The sequence below is a fragment of the Pristiophorus japonicus genome, chromosome 5 (genome assembly GCF_044704955.1).
Source record: "Pristiophorus japonicus isolate sPriJap1 chromosome 5, sPriJap1.hap1, whole genome shotgun sequence".
Taxonomy (NCBI): Eukaryota; Metazoa; Chordata; class Chondrichthyes; family Pristiophoridae; genus Pristiophorus; species Pristiophorus japonicus.
Window position 1 is genome coordinate 250,631,224 of NC_091981.1, and position 22,661 is coordinate 250,653,884.

The window sequence follows — 22,661 nt, forward strand, 5'->3', positions numbered from 1 at the left end:
TCCTTTGATCTCACAAAGCATATCACTGGCTTATTGTGCATAGTTAAATTAATTATTGACCCTAGAATGATTTATTGATGCATTAGTCCAAATTATGCTTGACACATAATCTAGTTAAAAGTAATTTCTATCCATCTCATTGGCAATTCAAGCAGTTTCAGACAACTTTTAAGTGGGAAAGAATTAAAAATAAATGTTAGCCCAGTAGTGTATTGGATAGCAAACTGTAGACTCTTCCAATGGATGTGGTCATAGATTTCTTTACCAGCAGTGCCTGCTGCTCAATTTCACCATCCATACATGTTGTACAAATTCATAACGGAGTCACTCAAAGTAACAGCTCCACTTTAGCCAAAAGATCAACAGTCAACCTACCTCATCCTTGTTAAGCACATTTTATGTCAACTGAATCACAACGTAGTATTAGCATCGGAACTTTAGCTCATCCAAAATTCTGCTGCCCGCACCCTAACTTGTGCCAAGTCCCGTTCACCCCTCACCCCTGTGCCCATTAACCTACATTGGCTCCCAGTCTGGTAATGCATCGATTTTAAAATTCTCATCCTTGTTTTCAAATCCCTCCGTGGCCTCGCCCCTCCTTATTTCTGTAATCTCCTCCAGCCCTACAGCCCTCCGAGATCTCTGCGCTCCTCTAATTTTGTGATCTTGTACATTCCTGATTTTGATTGCTTCAGCATTGGCAGCCGTGCCTTCAGCTGCCCTGACCCTAAGCTCTGGAGTTCTCTCTCCACATCTCTGTTTTTCTCTCCTCCTTTAATATACTCCTTAAAACCTATCTCTTGACCAAGCTTTTGTGTCATCTGTTCTAATATCTCCTTATGTGGCTCAGTTTCAAACTTTATTCGGTACCCCTCCTGTGAAGCTCTTTTGGATGCTTCGGTACGCCAAATTCAAGTTGATGTTTCTAAGGTCATGTGCTTTGCTCAGGGGTGGATCTATGATTTGGACAATGGTGAGGACACTCATGTGAGTGGTCAAGAAAAGATCCATGGAGCTGAATAATTGTGATTTAGAAAAAAAAAATGTGTGTGTGTGTGTGCATGTGGAAAGGAAGATGTAACGAACAAAACTATATTAGCAGCCTAATCTTTGATTTTATTCTTTCTAAATTATCTGGTTTTAAATTAAATTCAGAGTTTTTCTGAAACGAATTGGGCCTTCCAATGACATTACTATAAGAAAAAACGCTTTGTGAGTGCATTCAGTTAAATCATTTGTTTGCATAAGGTCAAGGTTGCCTTGTCTATGATTTATTCAACAGAACTAACATGGTGAAATTCCTTCCTAACTTGATGAACCTGAAAGGTCCACAAGTTCAGTCCTGAGCTTCGGTCCTGTTTTGGCCAATTTGGTTCAAGGAGATAACAGTGTCAAATTCTAAATGCAGCATCAATAAATTGTTAACTTCAGGTGAACGGGGACAATTCCCTTGAAGGATGTGCAGTCATGCGTCGGTTTACTTTCAAGAGACCAACATCCCAGGCAAACCTTACGGTGTGCTAGCTGTAGCACTTTCATGTGATTTATGGCTGAATCCAATGTCACACCCAATTAGCAAAGCCTATAAAGCCTGGGTTAGTATTTTCTGGAAGAACTCAGTCCTTAGTAAATCTTTATAGTTAATATATTAACTTTTGTTCTGAGGTATCAGACAGTAACATTTTAAACAAGAACAATTGTAATTCTTATCTATATATTGATATAATGGCATTTTTACTTGCAAGTATTATGTAAGTAACAAACCATTAACTTTGAGTATTTTTGGAAACAAAACTAGTATTTAAATACAGATAAACTTAACCATCTTTAGAAAAAACATGGCCCTATTTCATAGTGTGGGATACTAGCATACAATTGTTTGAAATTCTTCTCTCTTTTATTTCAGTGGAGGTGTTAACCCATTTATTTTAAACAGAATGACACCAACATATGAAGCGTTCAGTGGCGTAATTTCAAGGTATATGGCATTTGTAAAGTACCAATGTTTTTATATATTTGTTTAAAAAAACGCTGAATACTAATGACATTGTTGGAGGAACTGACATAGAGGAACTACTGAACCTGACTGTGAAAGGAGCTGAATTAACATATTCAGTTGAGAGTGAAACACTCCAGGTTAATGACTCTATTACACCACGCAGTATTCTAAATGCACATTAGATTTGCATGGTAACGGTGCTGAATCCAATGTCAGTTTGGAATATTAAATTCAATAGCTCTATTTGGACTATGAGATTGAGGCTATATCATGCTACCTGTCGTAGTTGCCAAGAATGGTTTGCAACTAGCAGAATCAATTTATACTGTTGGGTGCAAATGAATCCCATTCCTATTGACATGAGAGAACACCACAATTGTATGCTTACATGCACACACAAAGTAACAATCGTGACTGATACGTTTTAAATGTTTCAAACGTGCAATTAAGTCTCAGCAGTATGACGCAACCTCTTCAAGAAGGTCTCCCAATGACACACTCCAGAGTCAGATCAGGGCGGTACTTCCCAGCCACTTCCCCAGACCCAGAACCACCTCTGCACTGTCAGACTACCTTTCTGACATCAGGTGGAGGATGAACCAAAAATAAATTCCAACAGAACATCAGGAATTGTGAAGCCATCATTTCTGGTCCCCGCCATAAACTCCATTCGCGTCAAACTTATTCCATCCTCCTCCTTGGCCACCTAATCAAGTTGAACCAAACTATGCAAAATCATAGTGTTCTGTTTGACCCAAAGCTGTGCTTGAAACCCTACATCCTATTCATCACCAAGACCACTTATTTGCACCTCTGAAATACCACCCCACCCGCCTCTGCTCCCACCGCCACTGAAACCTTTATTCACACTAGACTCAGTTTCTCCAATGCTATCCTTTCTGACCGCCCATCCTTCATTCTCCATAATCTCCAACTTGTTCAAAACACAGCAACTGTCGTGCATAACGTCTCGCTCGTCCATTACTGCCATCCTTGCTGACCTACATTGACTTCCTGTCTCCCAACACATTAAACTTAAAATTGAAAATGTTGAAAACACACAGCATGTCCGTTAACTTGTCTGCTCGCTCCACAGAGGCTGACTGACCTACTCTGTGCTTCCAGCATTTTCTGTTTTTGTTTCCTATTTCCAGTATCTGCAGCATTTTGCTTTTTACTTTAAATTTAAAATCTTCAGCCTTGTCTTCAAATTCTCTAAGGCCAAACCCCACTGTATCTACAGCCTTGGATCCCCACGCATACTCTTCAGTCGTCCAAATTGGACTATAGTGCAGACCCTCCCTTTGCCCCAATGTTGATGGCAGAACCTTCAGGACACCACAGCCCTACTCCCTCCCTAAATCTCTCTATCTCTCCATCTCTAAAACCTTCTCAAAACCCATATTTTCAATCAAGCTTTCGGCCACCTCTCCTAACTGTCGCAGTATGGATCAGCTTCTGCTTCTTTGTTGCTTTTATCTATTTTTTTCTTTCCCAATGGAAAGCACTTGACTGGCCTCACTCCTGAAATGTGCCTATAGATATAGCCATCTCCTTCCTGACTACTTCCGCCCTCTTGTTGCTAGGCCATACCACTGCACAATCGTATTTCTTCTATTTACCTTAGACACATTGTGGCGGGTCAGCTGAAAATATGTGACTTAAAAAATATTTAAGAAGTAGAAGGAAAACATTGAACTTAAGTACCCAATCCTTCTGCGCCACAACCCTATTGATGTGGCTTTAGCTTTATTACAGTGTTGGGTTAAGTCATTTCACTGAGCTGGATCCCCAGTAACTCATTGACTAAACAAAAATATTCCAAAAAAATAGAAATAAGTTTAAAAAAAAATTCCATTTTTCTTACTTATTTCAGTTTGTTTTGAATTGAAATTAGTTCATATATGATCAACTTCACTCACTGAAGTGAGTGTTCACTCTCTCGATATAAATTTAGAAAGAATATATTCAATTGCTTTGACCTTTTTTGCCTATTCCCTACATGTGGGTTGAGTTCGTCCATGAGTTTGTCTTGACATTTTTTTCACTTTATCGCTCCCCAACTGAAGACATTTGATCCTAATTGTAACAGTGCATTGAGGTCTCCACAGCTACCGTTTTCTGAGCCAGTGGAAATCACAATATTTATGATAGGTGCATGTCAAAGTCAAGGGAAGTCTGCTATAAATTGGTGGGGCAAGTATAAGTCATGTGGTTTAGTCCCATGTGGTCTAGTCTTGCTCAGTATTTCAAATGCGTGAGGGCTGGTTGGATGGAGTTCCGCTATGTGCTTTCACTAGTCACCTCTAGGGAATGAATGATATGCACAAATAATCCATAAAATGTAAGAGTTTTGTTTAATACTCAGCAATAGTAACGGCAGATGGAGGGCAGAACACAAAACAACTGCACGCATCATTGGAAGGGGTGCAATTAGTTTAACTGAAAGATTCAACAGTTGCAACAGGGAGCAGGGGATTTGGCCTTGGATCTGGCAAAAGATTATATCCACTCACATCAGAATTGGCACTGGTCTGAAACCAACCTCTAAGGTAACATTTGTCTTATATTAGCACCAATTGGGAACACATAAATTATTCTAAGTACATGTTGATTGGGAGTTTGATTGTGGTGGATTAGAACGGAGCTCAGGATCTGATCCAACTTCCGAAATAAGAACATAAGAACATAAGAATAAGGAGCAGGAGTAGGCCATTTGGTTCCTCGAGCCTGCTCTGCCATTTAATAAGATCATGACTGATCTGATCATGGACTCAGTTCCACTTCCCTGCCCACTCCCCATAACCCTTTACTCCCTTATCGCTATAAAATCTGTCTGTCTCCGCCTTAAATATATTCAATGACCCAGTCTCCACAGCTCTCTGGGGCAGAGAATTCCATAAATTTACAACCCTCAGAGAAGAAATTCCTCCTTATCTCAGTTTTAAATGGACGGCCCCTTATTCTGAAACTATGTCCCCTAGTTTTAGTTTCTCCTATGAGTGGAAATATCCTCTCTGCATCCACCTTGTCGAGCCCCTTCATTATCTTATATGTTTCAATAAGATCATCTCTCATTCTTCTGAACTCCAATGTGTATAGGCCCAACCTACTCAACCTATCTTCATAAGTCAACCTCCTCATCTCTGGAATCAACCTAGTGAACCTTCTCTGAACAGCCTCCAATGCAAATATATCCTTCCGTAAATACGGAGACCATAACTATACGCAGTACTCCAGGTGTGACCTTACCAATACCCTGTTCAATTGTAGCAGGACTTCACTGCTTTTATACTTTTTCCCCCTTCCAATAAAGGCCAACATTTAATTTGCCTTCCTGAATATTTACTGTACCTGCATACTAACTTTTTGTGTTTCATGCACAAGGACCCCAGGTCCCTCTCTACTGCAGCACTTTGCAGTTTTTCTCCATTTAAATGGTAATTTGCTTTTCTATTTTTACTACCAAAGTGGATAACAAAGTGTAGTATAAAATGTAGTATAACCACAATATTACAATGGTTCGACACAGCAGTGGATTTCTAAACAGCATCAATAATACAGGAAACCATTGGCTTTTATAACTAACCGTAGACCAAGTCACTGAATTTAGAATAAAGTGCTAGTTAATTTCCAAACTATATTCGAAAATGCACATCACATTCTAACTCCTGCTGCAAAACTTAGCAAACTGGTTGAACATCTGTAGCATCTTTCATTACATTCAATGGAGCATGAATTAAAATTATAATAGAAATACATGGGTGACACTGAATCAAAGCAGTTTCAACAGCAATGAAAAACAGTGACGTCAATGGATCAGGGTTATCCGAGTTCAGATGAACTTACAAGTACAAAACAATTTTTTGGCTAACTCCATCAGAATCCTCTCATCTTTCTGGTGCCACAAATAAGAAGTTAATTTAAGAAAGATTAGACTCCTTGTTCTACCCTCCCTAAACTTGAAGTGATCCAAAACTCTGCTGCCCATGTCCTAACTCGCACAAAGTCCCGTTGACCCATCAGACCTGTGCTCGCTGACCTACATCGATCCCGGTTAAGCAACGCTTCAATTTTTTAATTCTCATCCATATTTTCAAATCCCTCCATGGCCTCCCCCTCACTATCTCTATAATCTCCTCCAGCCCCACAGCCCTCAGAGATATTTGTGCTTCTCCAATTCTGGCCTCTTGAGCATCCCTAATTTTAATCGCACCATCATTGGCGGATGTGCCTTCAGCTGCCTAGCCCTAAGTTTTGGAATTCCCTCCCTAAACCGCTCCTACTCTCTACCCCTCTTTCATTCTTTAAGATGCTCCTTAAAACCTACCTCTTTACCTGCCCTAATATCTCCTTATGTGGCTCAGTGTCAAATGTTGTTTTATAACACTCCTGTGAAGCACCTTGTGACGTTTTACTATGTTAAAGGTGCTATATAAATACACGTTGTAGTTGTTGTTGAAACATCTGTATACTCAAGCCTTTTTTAATGTTTCTCTGAGTGATGCCTTTTTCTAAAGTGTTTTGGAATAGCTGAATAGAAATTTCTGGTCAATATAACGTCCTGGACTACCAACACTAGCAAAAACAATTATCTGATAATTTAACTCATTGTTGATTGTGGGACTTCCTGTGTTAAAATTTGCTACTTCCTTTTCCTACAGAACAGTGATCACTATACTTCAAAAATAATTTGTTAGCTGTGAAACACTTTGGAGCATCTTGAGGACATGAAAGTCGCTATATAAATGTAAGTTCTTTCTGTTCTCTTTCTTTCTTTCTTGTTGATTAAACTGGCAAATGTATCCTTATACGTGCATACTAGGAGTGCTAAATCTTTGTGGTTCAGAACTTCAAAGCAGGTAATGGAAGGGCTTCCTTCAACCCATGTACAAGTTCCAGGACCAATCTATGAGATGGATCTCTGGCATAGTTGGAGAGAGGGCTCTGGCTTACATTGATCTGTCACTCAGTATCTTGGATGGGGAGTCAGCCATAAGATGGGCATATCACATTGCCAAAGCCTCTCATAGGAGTAGCTGGATTAACCATCAGTGCTGAGTAAGCTTGGTATATCCAGGACATGAAAGTGATTGGCACATAGTAAGCTGTCCTGCATTAGACCTTCCATGATAATGAAAGCAGTTATCAGTTGTATCACTAATGAAAAAACTTAATTTGACAATAATAGCTACTGAGAGATATTACCTGGTGGTTCGGTATTAGAAACCATGGTAAAATTTCAAGGGTTCAGTACCTAAAATGATTGGGTTGCAGAAACGCAAGCAATTGCTGCTGAACCTCAACATCTTGAACGATATGGTATGGTGTGCATACCGTGGTCGGAAGGAATGTACCAATGAACCCACGCTTTAAATGGAGGGTTATGGTATTGATGAGGAATTCCTACTGGCTGCTGAGCAAGGACTCAAACTTGCCTTGTTAGTTGTTTTATGACCAACTAGAAGTTAACCTTCTTGGGGCAATTAACGGTCACTTTAGCATCAAGTTGGCTTCTACCAAACAATGGAATGCTGAAAATGATTCAACACTCAGTGACAGTTAACCAGATAGCTGATTCACAAAAATCTACAATACTCCAGGGCACTGTTGGTGATTGACCAGCCAGCTTGCATCATTAGTGGTATCTGGAGGGGTAGACTTGTCCCTGGGGAGTGGGCTTTTTTCCATTTAGGCCCAAATAACTCTGCAGGCAAATAATTGTCCTAATGGGTTGGGTGGTTCAAACTAGAAATGCAACAGGAAGCTTATCAGTGCTTTCTACTGATAAGCTGTGCTATTTTAGCTGGCTAGACTCAACGGTACCCTTTCATAACAACAACAACTTGTATTTATATAGCACCCTTAACCTGGTAAAATGTCCCAAGGTGCTTCACAGGAGTATTATGAGAAAGAAAATTGACACCTGGAGGGATTTGAAAACAAGGATGAGAATTTTGAAATCAAGGCATTGCTTAACTGGGAACCAATGTAGGTTAGCGAGCATAAGGGTGAGTGGGACTTGGTGCAAGTTAGGACATGGGCAGCCAAGTTTTGGATCATCTCAAGTTTACATAAGGTAGAATGGGGGAGGTCAGCCAGGAGTGCGATGGAATAGTCAAGTCTAGAGGTAACAAAGGTATGGATAAGGGTTTCAGTAGCTGATGAGCTGAGGCAAGGGCGGAGATGGGTGATGTTACGGAGGTGGAAATAGGTGGTCTTAGTTACGCTGCAGATATGTGGTCACAAGCTCATTTCAGGGTCAAATATGACACCACGTTTGCAAACAGTCTAGTTCAGCCTCAGACAGAAGTTGGGGAGAGGGATGGAGTCAAAGGCTAGGGAGCGGAGTTTGTGGTGAGGACCGAAAACAATGGCTTCAGTCTTCCCAATATTTAATTGGAGAAAATATCTACTCATCCAGAATTGGATGTCAGACAATCAGTCTGACAATTTAGAGACCGTGGAGAGGTCGAGAGAAGTGGTAGTGAGGTAGAGCTGGGTGCTATCAGTGTACATGTAGAAACTGACGCTGTGTTTTCGGATGATGTCACCAACATGTAGATGAGAAACAGGAGGAGGACAAGGATAAATCCTTGGGGAACACCAGAGGTAACAATGCGCGGGCGGGAAGAGAAGCCATTGCAGGTGATTCTCTGGCTATGATTAGATAGATAAGAATGAAACCAGGCGAGTGCAGTCCCACCCAGCTGGACAACAGTGGAGGGGCGTTGAAGAAGGATAGAGTGGTCAACCATGTCAAAGGTTGCAGACAAGTCAAGGAGAACAAAGAAATATAGTTTGCCTTTGTCACAATCATGAAGGATGTCATTTGTGACTTTGATGAGAGCCGTTTCGATACAGTGACGGAAATCAGATTGAAGGGGTTCAAACATGGAGTTGCAGGAAAGATAGACATGGATTTGGGAGGCGACAACACATTCAGGGACTTTGGAGAGGAAAGAGAGGTTGAAAATGGGGCAGTAGTTTGCAAGAACGGAGGGTTCAAGGGTTATTTTTTTGAGGAGTGATGACGGCAGATTTGAGAGGGGGCCAGTACCTGAGGAGGGAGAACTGTTAACAATGTCAGCTAACATGGGAGCCAGGGTGGTCAGCAGTTTGATGGGAATAGAGTCAATGGAGCAGGAAGTGGAACACGTGGACAAGATGAGCTTGGAGAGGTCATGAGGGAAGATCAGAGAGAAATTAGGATTCCCTAAGCCCTGGCTCATGCCAACCTGTGCCTTAGCTTTTTACACTCAATGAATTATTCCTTACAGGGGAAGAATGTTCGCACCATATCAGGCTCAACAGAAACTCTACAATTGCAAATTTCCATTTAGGTTAGTTTTGAGACTCTTAGCCGTGTTCCACAAAAATAAAATGTAACCATACCCAATTTACCAGCTAATGTTCCAATTATTATGTTTTAAAATTATTTTCTGTTCTGATAAACCACAGTGACACAATATGTTTTTCCCATAGACTTTTTCAAATTTTGCTATCAAGGTTACCAACTGCAAGTAAAATATACAACAGACCCCCTGTGAATTTTACACCACCTGTTACAGATTTCAGATTTTTGTTGGTGCTTTTCGGGCATTTCCTTTTTACTTTGCACAAGATATTTTCCATGTACAAGCATGCAAGGAATTTTCTTCATAGTATGGGTCTAACCTGAACTGCTCCCAAATTCGACGAAACAAATAAATACCATGTGGGTTTGACTACGAGCAATCTTCCTACGCTCATATTAAATACAGGTGCAACATTGAGAATCCAGAGTTCCGGAATCCGGACTCCGGGACGATTGGTGGCAGGGTCGCCCGGAATCCGTAAAATGTTGCGGAATCCGGACCCGGCAACCTTGCTGACCTCAGGGCCCCGCTGCTGCCCAACCTCGGGCCTCACCATGCTGCCATTCGCCTCACCGGCGCTGCCCTTACCTTGGGGCCTCCTCGCCAGCCCGCACGACCATCTACTTGCCGGGGCCCAGCCAAGTAGGTGGTCAGGTGGGCTGGCGAGGAGGCCCCGAGGTAAGGGCAGCGCCGGTGTGGTGAGCGGGTCAAAGCCAGGGGGCAAAAGGAAAAGAAGGTGGGATACAAATGGTAGATTGTAGCGCATTATGGAGTTGTTGTTCCAATTTCTTCTGCAGATCTCGATTGGTTTGAATGCTTTCCTCAAGCCGTTGTCGTAGCAACTGAACGGCTGCCAGCTCCATCTGCAAGGCATTGGATGTGGCTGTACAGAAATATAGTAAAGAAGCTGCGTCATGGGAAACAAAAAGAACAAGAACTAAACCGAGCTCCTCATACAGGTGCAGTGGCCCGCCCCTTTCTGACGATCCGAAATCCGGAAATACCCGAACCTGGGCTCAGGTGTTTCCGGATTCGTGACATCAGAAAGCAAATCAAAAGTCCGGAAAAGCCCGGAATCCGGAACGGCCTCGATCCTGAGGGTTCCGGATTTTAGCGCTGCACCTGTATCTGGATAGTCAAGTCCTGCAGGATATTACTAGGGCTTAATTCTAAAGGGTCAAAGTGTAATAAAAAGGCAAGCATGATAGCTCGGTGCCTCAATGCGAGGAGTATTCGGAACCCATGAGATGGCTCTGAGCTAGTTAGAGTGGGTGAGAGCGCAGATGAACTGGACCCCAAGAAAGAATGCAAAAGGTAGGAGGCAACAGAGCAGAGTAGCACTGGGGTAAGTGTAAACCACAAGGTGATAGGAAGGGACAATATGTATGAATATAAAGGGGCTGCAGGAGGGGTCAAAACTAAAAATCATGGTTTAAAAACTAGTATTAAAACACTCTACCTAAACGCACGCAGCATTCGAAATAAAGTAAATGAGTTGACGGCACAAATCATTACAAATGGGTATGATTTGGTGGCCATTACTGAAACGTGGTTGCAGGGTGGCCAAGACTGTGAATTAAACATACAGGGGTATCTGACAATTCGGAAGGACAGACAAGAAGGGAAAAGAGGTGGGGTAGCTCTGTTAATAAAGGATGATATCAGGGCAGTTGTGTGAGACGATATTGGCTCGAATGAACAAAATGTTGAATCATTGTGGGTGGAGATTAGACATAGTAAGGGAAAAAGTCACTGGTGGGCGTAGTTTTTAGGCCCCCAAATAATAACTTCATGGTGGGGCGGACAATAATCAAGGGAATAATAGAGGCATGTGAAAAAGGAACGGCAGTAATCATGGGGGATTTTAACCTACATATCGATTGGTCAAATCAAATCGCACGAGGTAGCCTGGAGGAGGAATTCATAGAATGCATACGGGATTGTTTCTTAGAACAGTATGTTACAGAACCTACAAGGGAGCAAACTATCTTAGATCTGGTCCTGTGTAATGAGACAGGAATAATAAACGATCTCCTAGTAAAAGATCCTCTCGGAATGAGTGATCACAGTATGGTTGAATTTGTAATGCAGATTGAGGGTGAGGAAGTAGTGTCTCAAACGAGCGTACTATGCTTAAACAAAGGGGACTACAGTGGGATGAGGGCAGAGTTAGCTAAAGTAGATTGGGAACACAGACTAAACGGTGGCACAATTGAGGAACAGTGGAGGACTTTTAAGGAGCTCTTTCATAGTGCTCAACAAAAATATATTCCAGTGAAAAAGGGTGGTAAGAGAAGGGATAAACAGCCGTGGATAACCAAGGAAATAAAGGAGAGCATCAAATTAAAAACCAATGCGTATAAGATGGCCAAGGTTAGTGGGAAACTAGAAGATTGGGAACATTTTAAACGACAGCAAAGAATGACTAAGAAAGCAATAAAGAAAGGAAAGATAGATTACGAAGGTAAACTTGCGCAAAACATAAAAACAGATAGTAAAAGCTTTTACCGATATATAAAACGGAAGAGTGACTAAAGTAAATGTTGGTCCCTTGGAAGATGAGAAGGGGGATTTAATAATGGGAAATGTGGAAATGGCTGAGACCTTAAACAATTATTTTGCTTCGGTCTTCACAGTGGAAGACACAAAAACCATGCCAAAAATTGTTGGTCACGGGAATGTGGGAAGGGAGGACCTTGAGACAATCACTATCACTAGGGGGGTAGTGCTGGACAGGCTAATGGGACTCAAGGTAGACAAGTCCCCTGGTCCTGATGAAATGCATCCCAGGGTATTAAAAGAGATGGCGGAAGTTATAGCAGATGCATTCGTTATAATCTACCAAAATTCTCTGGACTCTGGGAAGGTACCAGCGGATTGGAAAGCAGCTAATGTAACGCCTCTGTTTAAAAAAAGGGGGCAGACAAAAGGCAGGTAACGATAGGCCGGTTAGTTTAACATCTGTAGTGGGGAAAATGCTTGAAGCTATCATTAAGGAAGAAATAGCGGGACATCTAGATAGGAATAGTGCAATCAAGCAGACGCAACATGGATTCATGAAGGGGAAATCATATTTAACTAATTTACTGGAATTCTTTGAGGATATAACGAGCATGGTGGATAGAGGTGTACCGATGGATGTGGTCTATTTAGATTTCCAAAAGGCATTCGATAAGGTGCCACACAAAAGGTTACTGCAGAAGATAAAGGTACGCGGAGTCAGAGGAAATGTATTAGCATAGATCGAGAATTGGCTAGCTAACAGAAAGCAGAGAGTCGGGATAAATGGGTCCTTTTCGGGTTGGAAATCGGTGGTTAGTGGTGTGCCACAAGGATCGGTGCTGGGACCACAACTGTTTACAATATACATAGATGACCTGGAAGAGGGGACAGAGTGTAGTGTAACAAAATTTGCAGATGACACAAAGATTAGTGGGAAAGCGGGTTGTGTAGAGGACACAGAGAGGCTGCAAAGAGATTTAGATAGGTTAAGCGAATGGGCTAAGGTTTGGCAGATGGAATACAATGTCGGAAAATGTGAGGTCATCCACCTTGGAAAAAAAACAATAAAAGGGAATATTATTTGAATGGGGAGAAATTACAACATGCTGCGGTGCAGAGGGACCTGGGGGTCCTTGTGCATGAATCCCAAAAAGTTAGTTTGCAGGTGCAGCAGGTAATCAGGAAGGCGAATGGAATGTTGGCCTTCATTGCGAGAGGGATGGAGTACAAAAGCAGGGAGGTCCTGCTGCAACTGTACAGGGTATTGGTGAGGCCGCACCTGGAGTACTGCGTGCAGTTTTAGTCACCTGACTTAAGGAAGCTTTGGAGAGGGTACAGAGACGATTCACGAGGCTGATTCCGGAGATGAGGGGGTTACCTTATAATGATAGATTGAGTAGACTGGGTCTTTACTCATTGGAGTTCAGAAGGATGAGGGGTGATCTTATAGAAACATTTAAAATAATGAAAGGGATAGACAAGATAGAGGCAGAGAGATTGTTTCCACTGGTCGGGGAGACGAGAACTAGGGGGCACAGCCTCAAAATACGGGGGAGCCAATTTAAAACCGAGTTGAGAAGAAATTTCTTCTCCCAGAGGGTTGTGAATCTGTGGAATTCTCTGCCCAAGGAAGTAGTTGAGGCTAGTTCATTGAATGTATTCAAATCACAGATAGATAGATTTTTAACCAATAAGGGAATTCAGGGTTATAGGGAGCGGGCGGGTAAGTGGAGCTGAGTCCATGGCCAGATCAGCCATGATCTTTTTGAATGGCGGAGCAGGCTCGAGGGGCTAGATGGCCGACTCCTGTTCCTAATTCTTATGTAAAAGAGTAAAATGGAAGGTGTGATAAATCAGGATGTAGATGATGGCAAGCTTGGATTTTAAAAGCCTGAGGATTGTAGCATGAGGAACGACTGGAGATGGGATGTGGGGCGGTTAGCATTTCACAGTTTAGAAGACTTGTGAAAGAATAGAGTAGGAGACTGTGTAATAAGACAATTTCAACATAGGTGAGGATACAGGGCGGATGAAGATTACATCGCAGTAAACATATGTTTGGAAAGAATTAAGAACATATAAGAAAGGGGCAGTGTTGGACCATTCACCCTTTTCTTGCTGGCTCAGCCATTCAGGTACACATTCATCACCCAAACAAATCACTTTAATCTTTCTTGTTCAGAGCTAGTATTCACTGGAGTTCAGAAGAATGAGAGGGGACCTCATAGAAACGTTTAAAATTCTGTTGGGTTAAGACAGGTTAGATGCAGGAAGAATGTTCCCAATGTTGGGGAAGTCCAGAACCAGGGGACACAGTTTAAGGATAAGGGGTAAGCCATTTAGGACCGAGATGAGGAGAAACTTCTTCACCCAGAGAGTGGTGAACCTGTGGAATTCTCTACCACAGAAAGTTGTTGAGGCCAATTCACTAAATATATTCAAAAAGGAGTTGGATGAAGTCCTTACTACTAGGGGGATCAAGGGGTATGGCGAGAAAGCAGGAATGGGGAACTGAAGTTGCATGTTCAGCCATGAACTCATTGAATGGCGGTGCAGGCTAGAAGGGCCGAATGGCCTACTCCTGCACCTATTTTCTATGTTTCTATCCCTCCTTTCAGTCACTTCCTTTGGACAGTGCACCATATGAATAGTACTGCAATAATCATTCGCTGATTTGCCTTCTGACAGTTCAGCACATTTTATGACTGATCACCTTGAAAAATATATAATTGTTTCTATCAGCAACATAAGTAATACATACCATCAAAGCAAGAAAATCAATTGAACCAAATTTTCTTAAAGGCTTCTCAACTAAATTGGAAAACATTGTTGTGACAGGGGTACTCCCACTCGAAAGACACAGAAGTGGTGTAAAATCTTATTGTTATGAATTAGAATTTCACAGTCAAATACCCAACTTTATTTAGGAATTAGAAAAATGCAACCAGAATGAATTTAGCAAGAAATATTTGTTTCTGTAATATTAAATTCATAACTTTCATTTTAAGGCTTATTTTAAATTATTGTTAAGGATGGAGAAAGCTTAAGTATCTAAGTGAAGTATATTTTGAAATACAGTCGGAATTCACGCAAGTCACACCTAACAGTAAAAGCAGTGAGGCTTGGGGCAAGTAACAATGTAGATTTTACCAACAAACATTTCTATAACAAGGGAGCTAAATACAGAATGAATAACAAAATGATTAAAACTCAAAACATCTCAGACAACAGTCATTTTATGTGGCAAATCACAGCAAAAGCTAAAACACTGATCTGTGGGTTGTCAGCTTCTCAAGTGGCCCATTAGACCGCATTTTCTCCATAAGTATCGAATGTATTATAAATGCATCAAACGGCATTCAAACTTAAAAGCATAGACTGTCAAAATGCTATTTACATCCTGTGCTAAGTATTGCACTAAACATTGTCTGTCACAACTCACTAGATTCATAGCCGGTGCTACTGACACAATACATGCATGGCAACTGCACTGGTCAAGGTTTGAAATCTTCTTCAGATGCCAACTATTCTCAATCCAACACATTTAGATAGGTCATGACATTCCTGTAGAATTATGAATATAAACTACAGGAAGATAGAGTTCGACATTTATGCAACGGGCTGTCTATACTAATTAAGCTCTGAAGCACATTGTCCTTAGGTTTTGTAATATATTAGATGAAGGTGGAAGATTATTATTGTTTATATTAAATTTCAAATACCTGAACAGCTAACAACATCTTATTGACAAACTGGGAACGCTTACTCGCTCCACATTACATAGATATTAGTAATAATGGATGTTTGTAACACTTATGATGATCAATTGTGGTATGAGGATTCACCAAAATCCTGTTCTCATTACTTGTGTCACAGATATACCAATTAAAATGACATAATATTCACTCCTATTGCCTCCTTGGGAAATCATTTTTTCGCCTGATCGCGCGGTTGTTTCCAGCCATTAAAGAAATAACCGCTTTGTAATGGTAACAACCCTCAGTGATACCCAAGTGATTGTTACTGATAGAATCTCGCAGTAAATACGTCCGATAAAAAGAGGCTGTAAAGTATCTGACATCTTGTAGTAAGTGCGCTATTTGTAACGTGTGCATTTTTTACTGTAAAGTAGAATATAGACTCTCTTACAGTAAAGGAGGGGTTATCATTTCTCTCGCTCTCGGTAAATATCTTGTTACCACTAGAGGTCACTGTACATAAATTCGAACCGCTTTCCAATCTATCTGACTTACTTGCAGTCTCTGTCTTCTAGATCAAAGTGAGGGTTGAAATTGATCATTATTCGCTGGTAAGTTTCGGGCGCTTGGATCACCCAGGCACAACTCTCCCGGGGGTAGTAAGAGTTTGGATATCCAGGAGAGTTCAGATACCCAGGAATCGTGATGTTTATAGTTTCCCCACATCGATCTACAAAGGAAAAGCATATATATTCGAATCAAACTAATGGATGTTTTATTTTAAATTTCATATCTTAATCTCAGTAAGGGTACAGCTGCTTTTGCGCATGGTTACAGGTTCTCCAATCTTACTCTATATCATATGAAATACTTGGCCAGAATCTTATTCCATTCTATAAAATATTTGGTAAGAATTTTACTCCATTCTGTAAAATACTTGGTCAGAATTTTACTCTAGTCTGTAAAATATTTGGCCAGAATCTTATTCTATTCTATTCTATATTTGGTCAGAATTTTACTCTATTCTATAAAATAATTGGTCAGAATCTTATTCCATTCTATAAAATACTTGGTCAGAATTTTACTCTATTCTATAAAATACTTGGTCAGAATCTTATTCCATTCTATAAAATATTTGGTAAGAATTTTACTCTATTCTATAAAATATTTGGTCCGAATTTTACTCAGTTATAAAATATTTGGTCAGATTTCTAAATCAACACATACATTTGATTCAAATACAGTTCATTCGTTTTCTAAACACATCGCCGTGTTTCTTAGACAGTGAGAATGAGACATTGATGTTTGCGTTAGTTAGACTGTAGTGTGATTCAGAAACCTGATTTTCTGAAGTCTGTACTCGCTGGTCAAGGAGGGGCGTCAGCGACCAGAGCAAGAATGGTGGGGGAGCGGGGTCTGAGGATTGAAAATTTTTAACATCGTGCAGCGTCCGGCGCTACATAAAAGATCTGTACATTCACACAATAGCGTTGTTACGTGACTCTAACGTGTTTTGAGTAATTTCGGACTATCACCAGTTGGAGCAGATTTAGGTAGGATAAGAAAGATGTTTTCCCTTTTCCCGCGAGCACTGGACCGGACCAGGTCAGGCTGTGTGATCAGAGCAAAGGTCGCCTGTTGCCCCCAATTCACTGAGCCCCCTACACAACCGGTAGTGTAAAATGGAATTCCAGGTCATGCTCACTTGTCTCCAATAACAAAGGCCAAGCAAGGTAAATTTTTTTTTAAATCACCGAGGCTAAAGTGATAGAATAATGGGCCCTTGATGAGTTCAGTGGGATTACTCATGCACGAAGCGCCCAGTTAAGGAGGCCGGCCAGACTTGCACATGTCCAGGCGCTCTTCGCCTTTCACTTTTGACGAGAGCACCGAAAGTAAGGGGTGACACTGTTGGAGGAGCGATAGTTAAGATGAAAGGAACGTATTACTGCGGATCTGTGCCTTGTACAGTGCCCCCTTCCCTATACAATGCAAAACCTCCCTTTTGTCAATTAATATCCCACGTCTCCATTCCGGATAAGTTTTGATTTTTTAAATAAATGTGAGTAATACACTTTCTCGGGTCTCGATTTCTCTATTTAGGACCTGCCATGCAACGGTGGAATATTTAGCTATTAAAACTTTGTGGAACTTTTCATTTATAGTTTACAATTTTACACTCTGTGTTTTTAGCCCCCCCGTTCATGAATATGTTTTGCCATGTCTATTATTCCCCTCTCTAGTTGTAAGCACAGTAGGCAGGTCTCTTCCCCCTTAGATTATTGTTCTTTTCTCTTCGTTTTTCAGGCAGGGGGTGTGTGGGGCTAAATGGCAGCTGACTTTCGGGGGCTGTCAATAGTATTTATGAAGAGCAGTCAAGGCCGATAGCGGCGGAGATAGGACGGGCTCTGTGCAATCTCAAAGCACACCGCAGTCAAGGGGGGCTGTGCAACGGGGTTAATGAATGAAGCCAGGCTGAGATACAGGGCTCCGAGACAAGGTTAATATATTAGGCGGCACGCCTTTTATACAAAAACAAGCGGGTTATGATATGGCTAAGCATGTCTGGGGGGGGGGGGGGCGGCATGGAGATAAGAGAGAGCCAGCGAACCTTCATCCGCACATCACTATGTCGCCCCTCACATCGCACGACCCCTTCACATGAAAAGGCATCGCACACCGATAGCTGAGTGTTGAGATACAGATCTCTCCCTCCCCGTTGTAAAGCAGGCAAATATCATGCCAGACGCGAGGATAATGCATTCTCAAGAGCTTTTTGCAGACTGTGGCACTTGGAACAGTTCCGAGCCCCCACCGCGGATCTGTGTGTCTGTAGAGCTCTTGTTTGGACAGTCTTGGGTACACTCGTTCACTCTGACCGACGGGGACATTCCGCTTAGTTACTGAAGTTTGAAAGAGCCGCTTGTCGACCAGCCCCTCGGCAACTAGTGGCAAAGGGAGAGATTACCTTCCCCGAGACCGGCCACGGGAGGGGCACGGTTGTACCTCCAGCGGTGCCTTTGCCCAGCTTCAAGTACATCCGCGTCCCGGCAACATTGTAAAATATACAGTAATGTACCCGGGGGAGGGGGGCATAAATGCAATATTATCGCCCGTGGGGGACTCCACTGCAGCCTGTTCTCCAGAATGCAGTGCCGACACTGTTGCGTGCCTTGTGTACACATTTCTGAGGTCAGGTCTCCCCCTGTTCCAACTTGGGAGGTGAGTTGTGGGGTTGCTGAGTGCTTGGACTGTGCGCTGGGCAGTCCCGCGAAACTAAGACTGTGAAGGTGCTGGTGTGTGTGTGTGGATCGGTGAGAAACTGCACTATTTACAGATGACACGTCTCGCCCACTTCACTCCCCGTCTTCCCCCCTCTCTCCGCTGCGCGCCTTACAGAGGATGGCACACAGTGTTAAATGAAGTAATACTCGGCCACCTCCGAGATGAACCTGTTTCCTTCTAACAATGTTTCCCCGTCTGCCCTGGGGAGAGGTGTGGGTGTTAGTTCGCTGCCTTCCCTCCCAGCAAGGTGTTGTGTCAAGGCTCAGCTCGCTGGTCCAAGGGCAGGGAGTCCCGCTGCTGCTAACGCTGCGCCCGCGAGTATATTGGGCTGGGAAGGGCTCAGAGAGACGCGGGCGGTACTCACCACTCCTGTGCGCCCCGGATAACCCGACGACCACGGCCAGAATGTGTAGCAGAGAGACTCGGTGCTTCCTCATGGTACTGCAGGTTCCAGCAAAAAATAAACAGCGAGCAAGGGAACGGGAGAAGAGCTAACCAACAAGCAATTAAAAAAAAGACACACAGAAAGAAGGGAGTCCCGGACTTAGAAGAATTGGTTACTTTGGGGGATCTGAGCGAGCTGCATCCTAAGCATTTAGCTCCGATTTCCTCCCGCTGCTTGCGGATACACGGTTCCTGTTCCAAATGTCTGGCGTTGCCATTTCCTAGAAGTCCCGAGCCAATAAAGGCTTTCCACAGGCTCCACAGAGAGAGAGAGAGAGAGTGGGAAACTCCTCATAGACAACAGCCCATCACACAGTGGCGAAACACACAGATTCTCTGCTGGGAGGGGGAAGGAAACAGAAAAGACAAAGTGCCTTTATCAATTTCACTATCACTTTCCATTAAATATATTTCAGAGATTAAAAAACGACACAAATCCACAAGCAAAAGCACTTAACCCGAAACACTCCGTAAGTTCGAGGCAACGAAACAACATTCTGCTCACGTTCGCAGACATTAAAACAAAGTATCAATAATAAAGACAGGGCGATGCGCCCCAGTAAAGGTAAGCGAAGTATTTAAATAACCTCAGTGGTGATGATGCACTATGATCTTAGTCGCTCTCCAGTCTCCAGTCCTGCACTCAGAAATGGATATTAATTGACTCTGGTGGTTGAGACTCCCTATTAAGTGTATTCTCATAGGAGAAGGAAGATTGGCGTAACTCTCTCGGTATAATGGGAACAGGTCTGGGAGTGTGCACAGGATGAGAGAGAGGTGGGGAATCGCTCCAACTGATGACGGCGCAAGTCACTCAAAACCCTCCTGCGTCTCTCGTAATCCGACTCAGCTGTAACAAAAAAAGTGAAAGTCTGCCGCCTTGGTTCCCCCAATAGCATTTATGTTCAGTCCCAGCACACTGGACGGGGGAGAAACGCCCAGCCTCCGGCAGCCCAGCAAACTCTTTCAAAAAAAGAGTTCAGTGGCTGAACTGCCAGGCGCCGGCAGGGTCCCCTCTCTCCACACACACACACACGGCCGCCGAGAGCCGAGCAACTGGTCCGGGTTATCAGCAGTTTGAAGGAGGAAATAGCTAGCCGAAAGAAGAAATAAACAAAGACTCGACACACCCTGGCTGCTTTCTCAGATTAAGCAGTGTGCGGAGAGAGGACTGCCAATAGGTCTGCATCACGACTTGCAGTTCCCAGTTATATATAGCTGTGAGAATGAACTTCTTGTACAGAATACTGTGCACAGACACAGTAGCGTCTTCTGCCCACTTCACCCACACATACACACATACAGGGCACTTCACACACACATTATTTCTGTGCACAATTAACACACACGCACACTATCACTGTGCAAACTTCAGCATGGTTTTATGAAGGAGAAATCGTGTTTGACAAATTTGCTGGAGATCTTTGAGGATGTAATGAGTAGGGTGGATAAAGGGGAATCAGTAGATGTGGTGTATTTGGATTTCCAAAAGGCATTTGATAAGGTGCCACATAAAAGGTTACTGTACAAGATAAGAGCTCACAGGGTTGGGGTAATATATTAGCATGGATAGAGGATTGGCTAACGAGCAGAAAACAGAGAGTCGGGATCAATGGGTAATTTTCTGGTTGGCAATCAGTAACTAGTGGGACACCACAGGGATCAGTGCTGGGGGCTCAACTATTTACAATCTATATTAATGACTTGGCTGAAGGGACCAAGTGTAATGTCGCCAAATTTGTTGATGATACAAAGATAGGTGGGAAAGCAAATTGTGAGCAGGACACAAAGAAGCCCAAATTGCCCCTGTCATTAAAGCCTGTTAATACCAGAAAGCGGTGGCCACTCTGCAGAGTGCAATGGCGGCCAACTTTCCGTGTAATGGCCACCATTATCAAAATTCCACTCCCGTGTTATCCCGGCGGTGCCCTGATCCCCCGCACCGCTCCACTGCTGCCGATCCGTGTTAAGTGTTTCATCACAGTACGCACCGCTGATCTACCCCCCACCCCCACCCCCGACAGCGAAATTCCGCCGTGAAAATATTCAGCCCGCCCGGTAGTGCCAAAACCTGCTTTTTCCTGGTGGTCCAGTGAGGCTATGGCCTTCTGCAATGGCGACGAGGCTCCCCTTAAAATGGAGGACCTACTGCCGCTGCTGCCATGGTTTTCTTTTTGTCGGTCGACTGCCATGTCGGCCCGACAATTATGCCCCCGGGTTCGGCCGGGCCGCCAACAGGCAGCCTGGCACCCCCTCTTGGGTGCCAGGCCACTGATCTGGCCAAAAACCTCCCTGGTGGCCCAACAGGCTGAAGTTTTGAAATCGCGAAGGCTGTTCCCTTTAAGTGAAGGGGAGAGCCGTGGTGATGCTGCGCCATGATGACGTCATTGCGGCGATCACTCCACACCACCCCAACTTCTGCCCCTCAGTTGTTTCCACCGCTGCGTATCCACCACTCTAGTGTAGTCAGCGCCCCCATTAAAAGCCACTTCCGGATCCGAATAAAATAACAACAAAGAGTGGAATTTCATTCAAGAGGCGACCTCAACCACAGCTGCAGTAAAAACCATTGAAACGCCCCTCCATTTAGGGCGGGGGGGGGGGGGGGGTCAATTTCGACCCCAAAGAATCTGCAAAGGGATATAGATAGGCTAAGTGAATCGGCAAAAATTTGGCAGATGGAGTACAATGTGGGAAAATGTGAGGTTATCCACTTTGGTAAGAATAATAAAAAAGCTAATTATTATTTAAGTGGAGAGAGATTACAAAATGCTGCGGTACAGAGGGATCAGGGGGTCCTCGTACATCAAACACAAAAAGTTAGTGTGGAGGTACAGCAAGTAATTAGGAAGATGAATGGAATGTTAGCCTTTATTGCAAGGGGGAACGGAGTATAAAAGTAGGAAAGTTTGACCAGAACTGTACAGGGCATGGCTGAGACCACACCTGGAGTACTGTGTCTCCCTGGAATACTTTCTGTCTCCCTCCTTTTTTAAAAGAAAAAGTGTGAGGTTATCCACTTTGACAGGAAAAATAAAAAAGAAAATTATTATTTAAATGGAGAACGATTACAAAATGTTGCAGTACAGAGGGACCTGGGGGTCCTTGTGTATGAAACACCAACATTTAGTATGCAGGTACTGTTGTGTATAGAAGAACTCCACAAGGCTGAGTACTGTGAGTAAACTTAGCGTGACTTTAGTCTTCTTGATTACAACTCTAGAATGGCTAAACAACATGGCAGCCAACCTTTTATACTGGCCCGGCACGTGTGTGCAGGTGACCATTAGGACTCCAAAAGTCACGCCCTCTGGTGACAAGTATTACATAGTTACATACATAACAGGTACAGCAAGAAATCAGGAAGGCAAATGG

General features: G+C 43.0%; 1 protein-coding gene across 3 annotated transcripts in view; it reads right to left on the reverse strand.

Annotated features, from left to right (window-relative positions):
* nrp1a (neuropilin 1a) overlaps positions 1–20,118 on the reverse strand; it is a 180,153-nt gene extending 160,035 nt beyond the window's left edge. For 2 of the 3 annotated variants that reach the window (XM_070881543.1, XM_070881541.1), the window contains exons 1-3: positions 19,874–20,118; positions 19,207–19,625; positions 16,113–16,287 (exon numbers count right to left, since the gene is read on the reverse strand). In XM_070881543.1, the coding sequence (XP_070737644.1) occupies positions 16,113–16,287; positions 19,207–19,279 (248 nt within the window). In that variant the 5' untranslated portion in view covers positions 19,280–19,625; positions 19,874–20,118. The remainder of the gene's footprint in view (positions 1–16,112; positions 16,288–19,206; positions 19,626–19,873) is intronic. The other variant, XM_070881542.1, reaches the window with a different exon arrangement.
* Between the last annotated feature and the right edge of the window lie 2,543 nt (positions 20,119–22,661).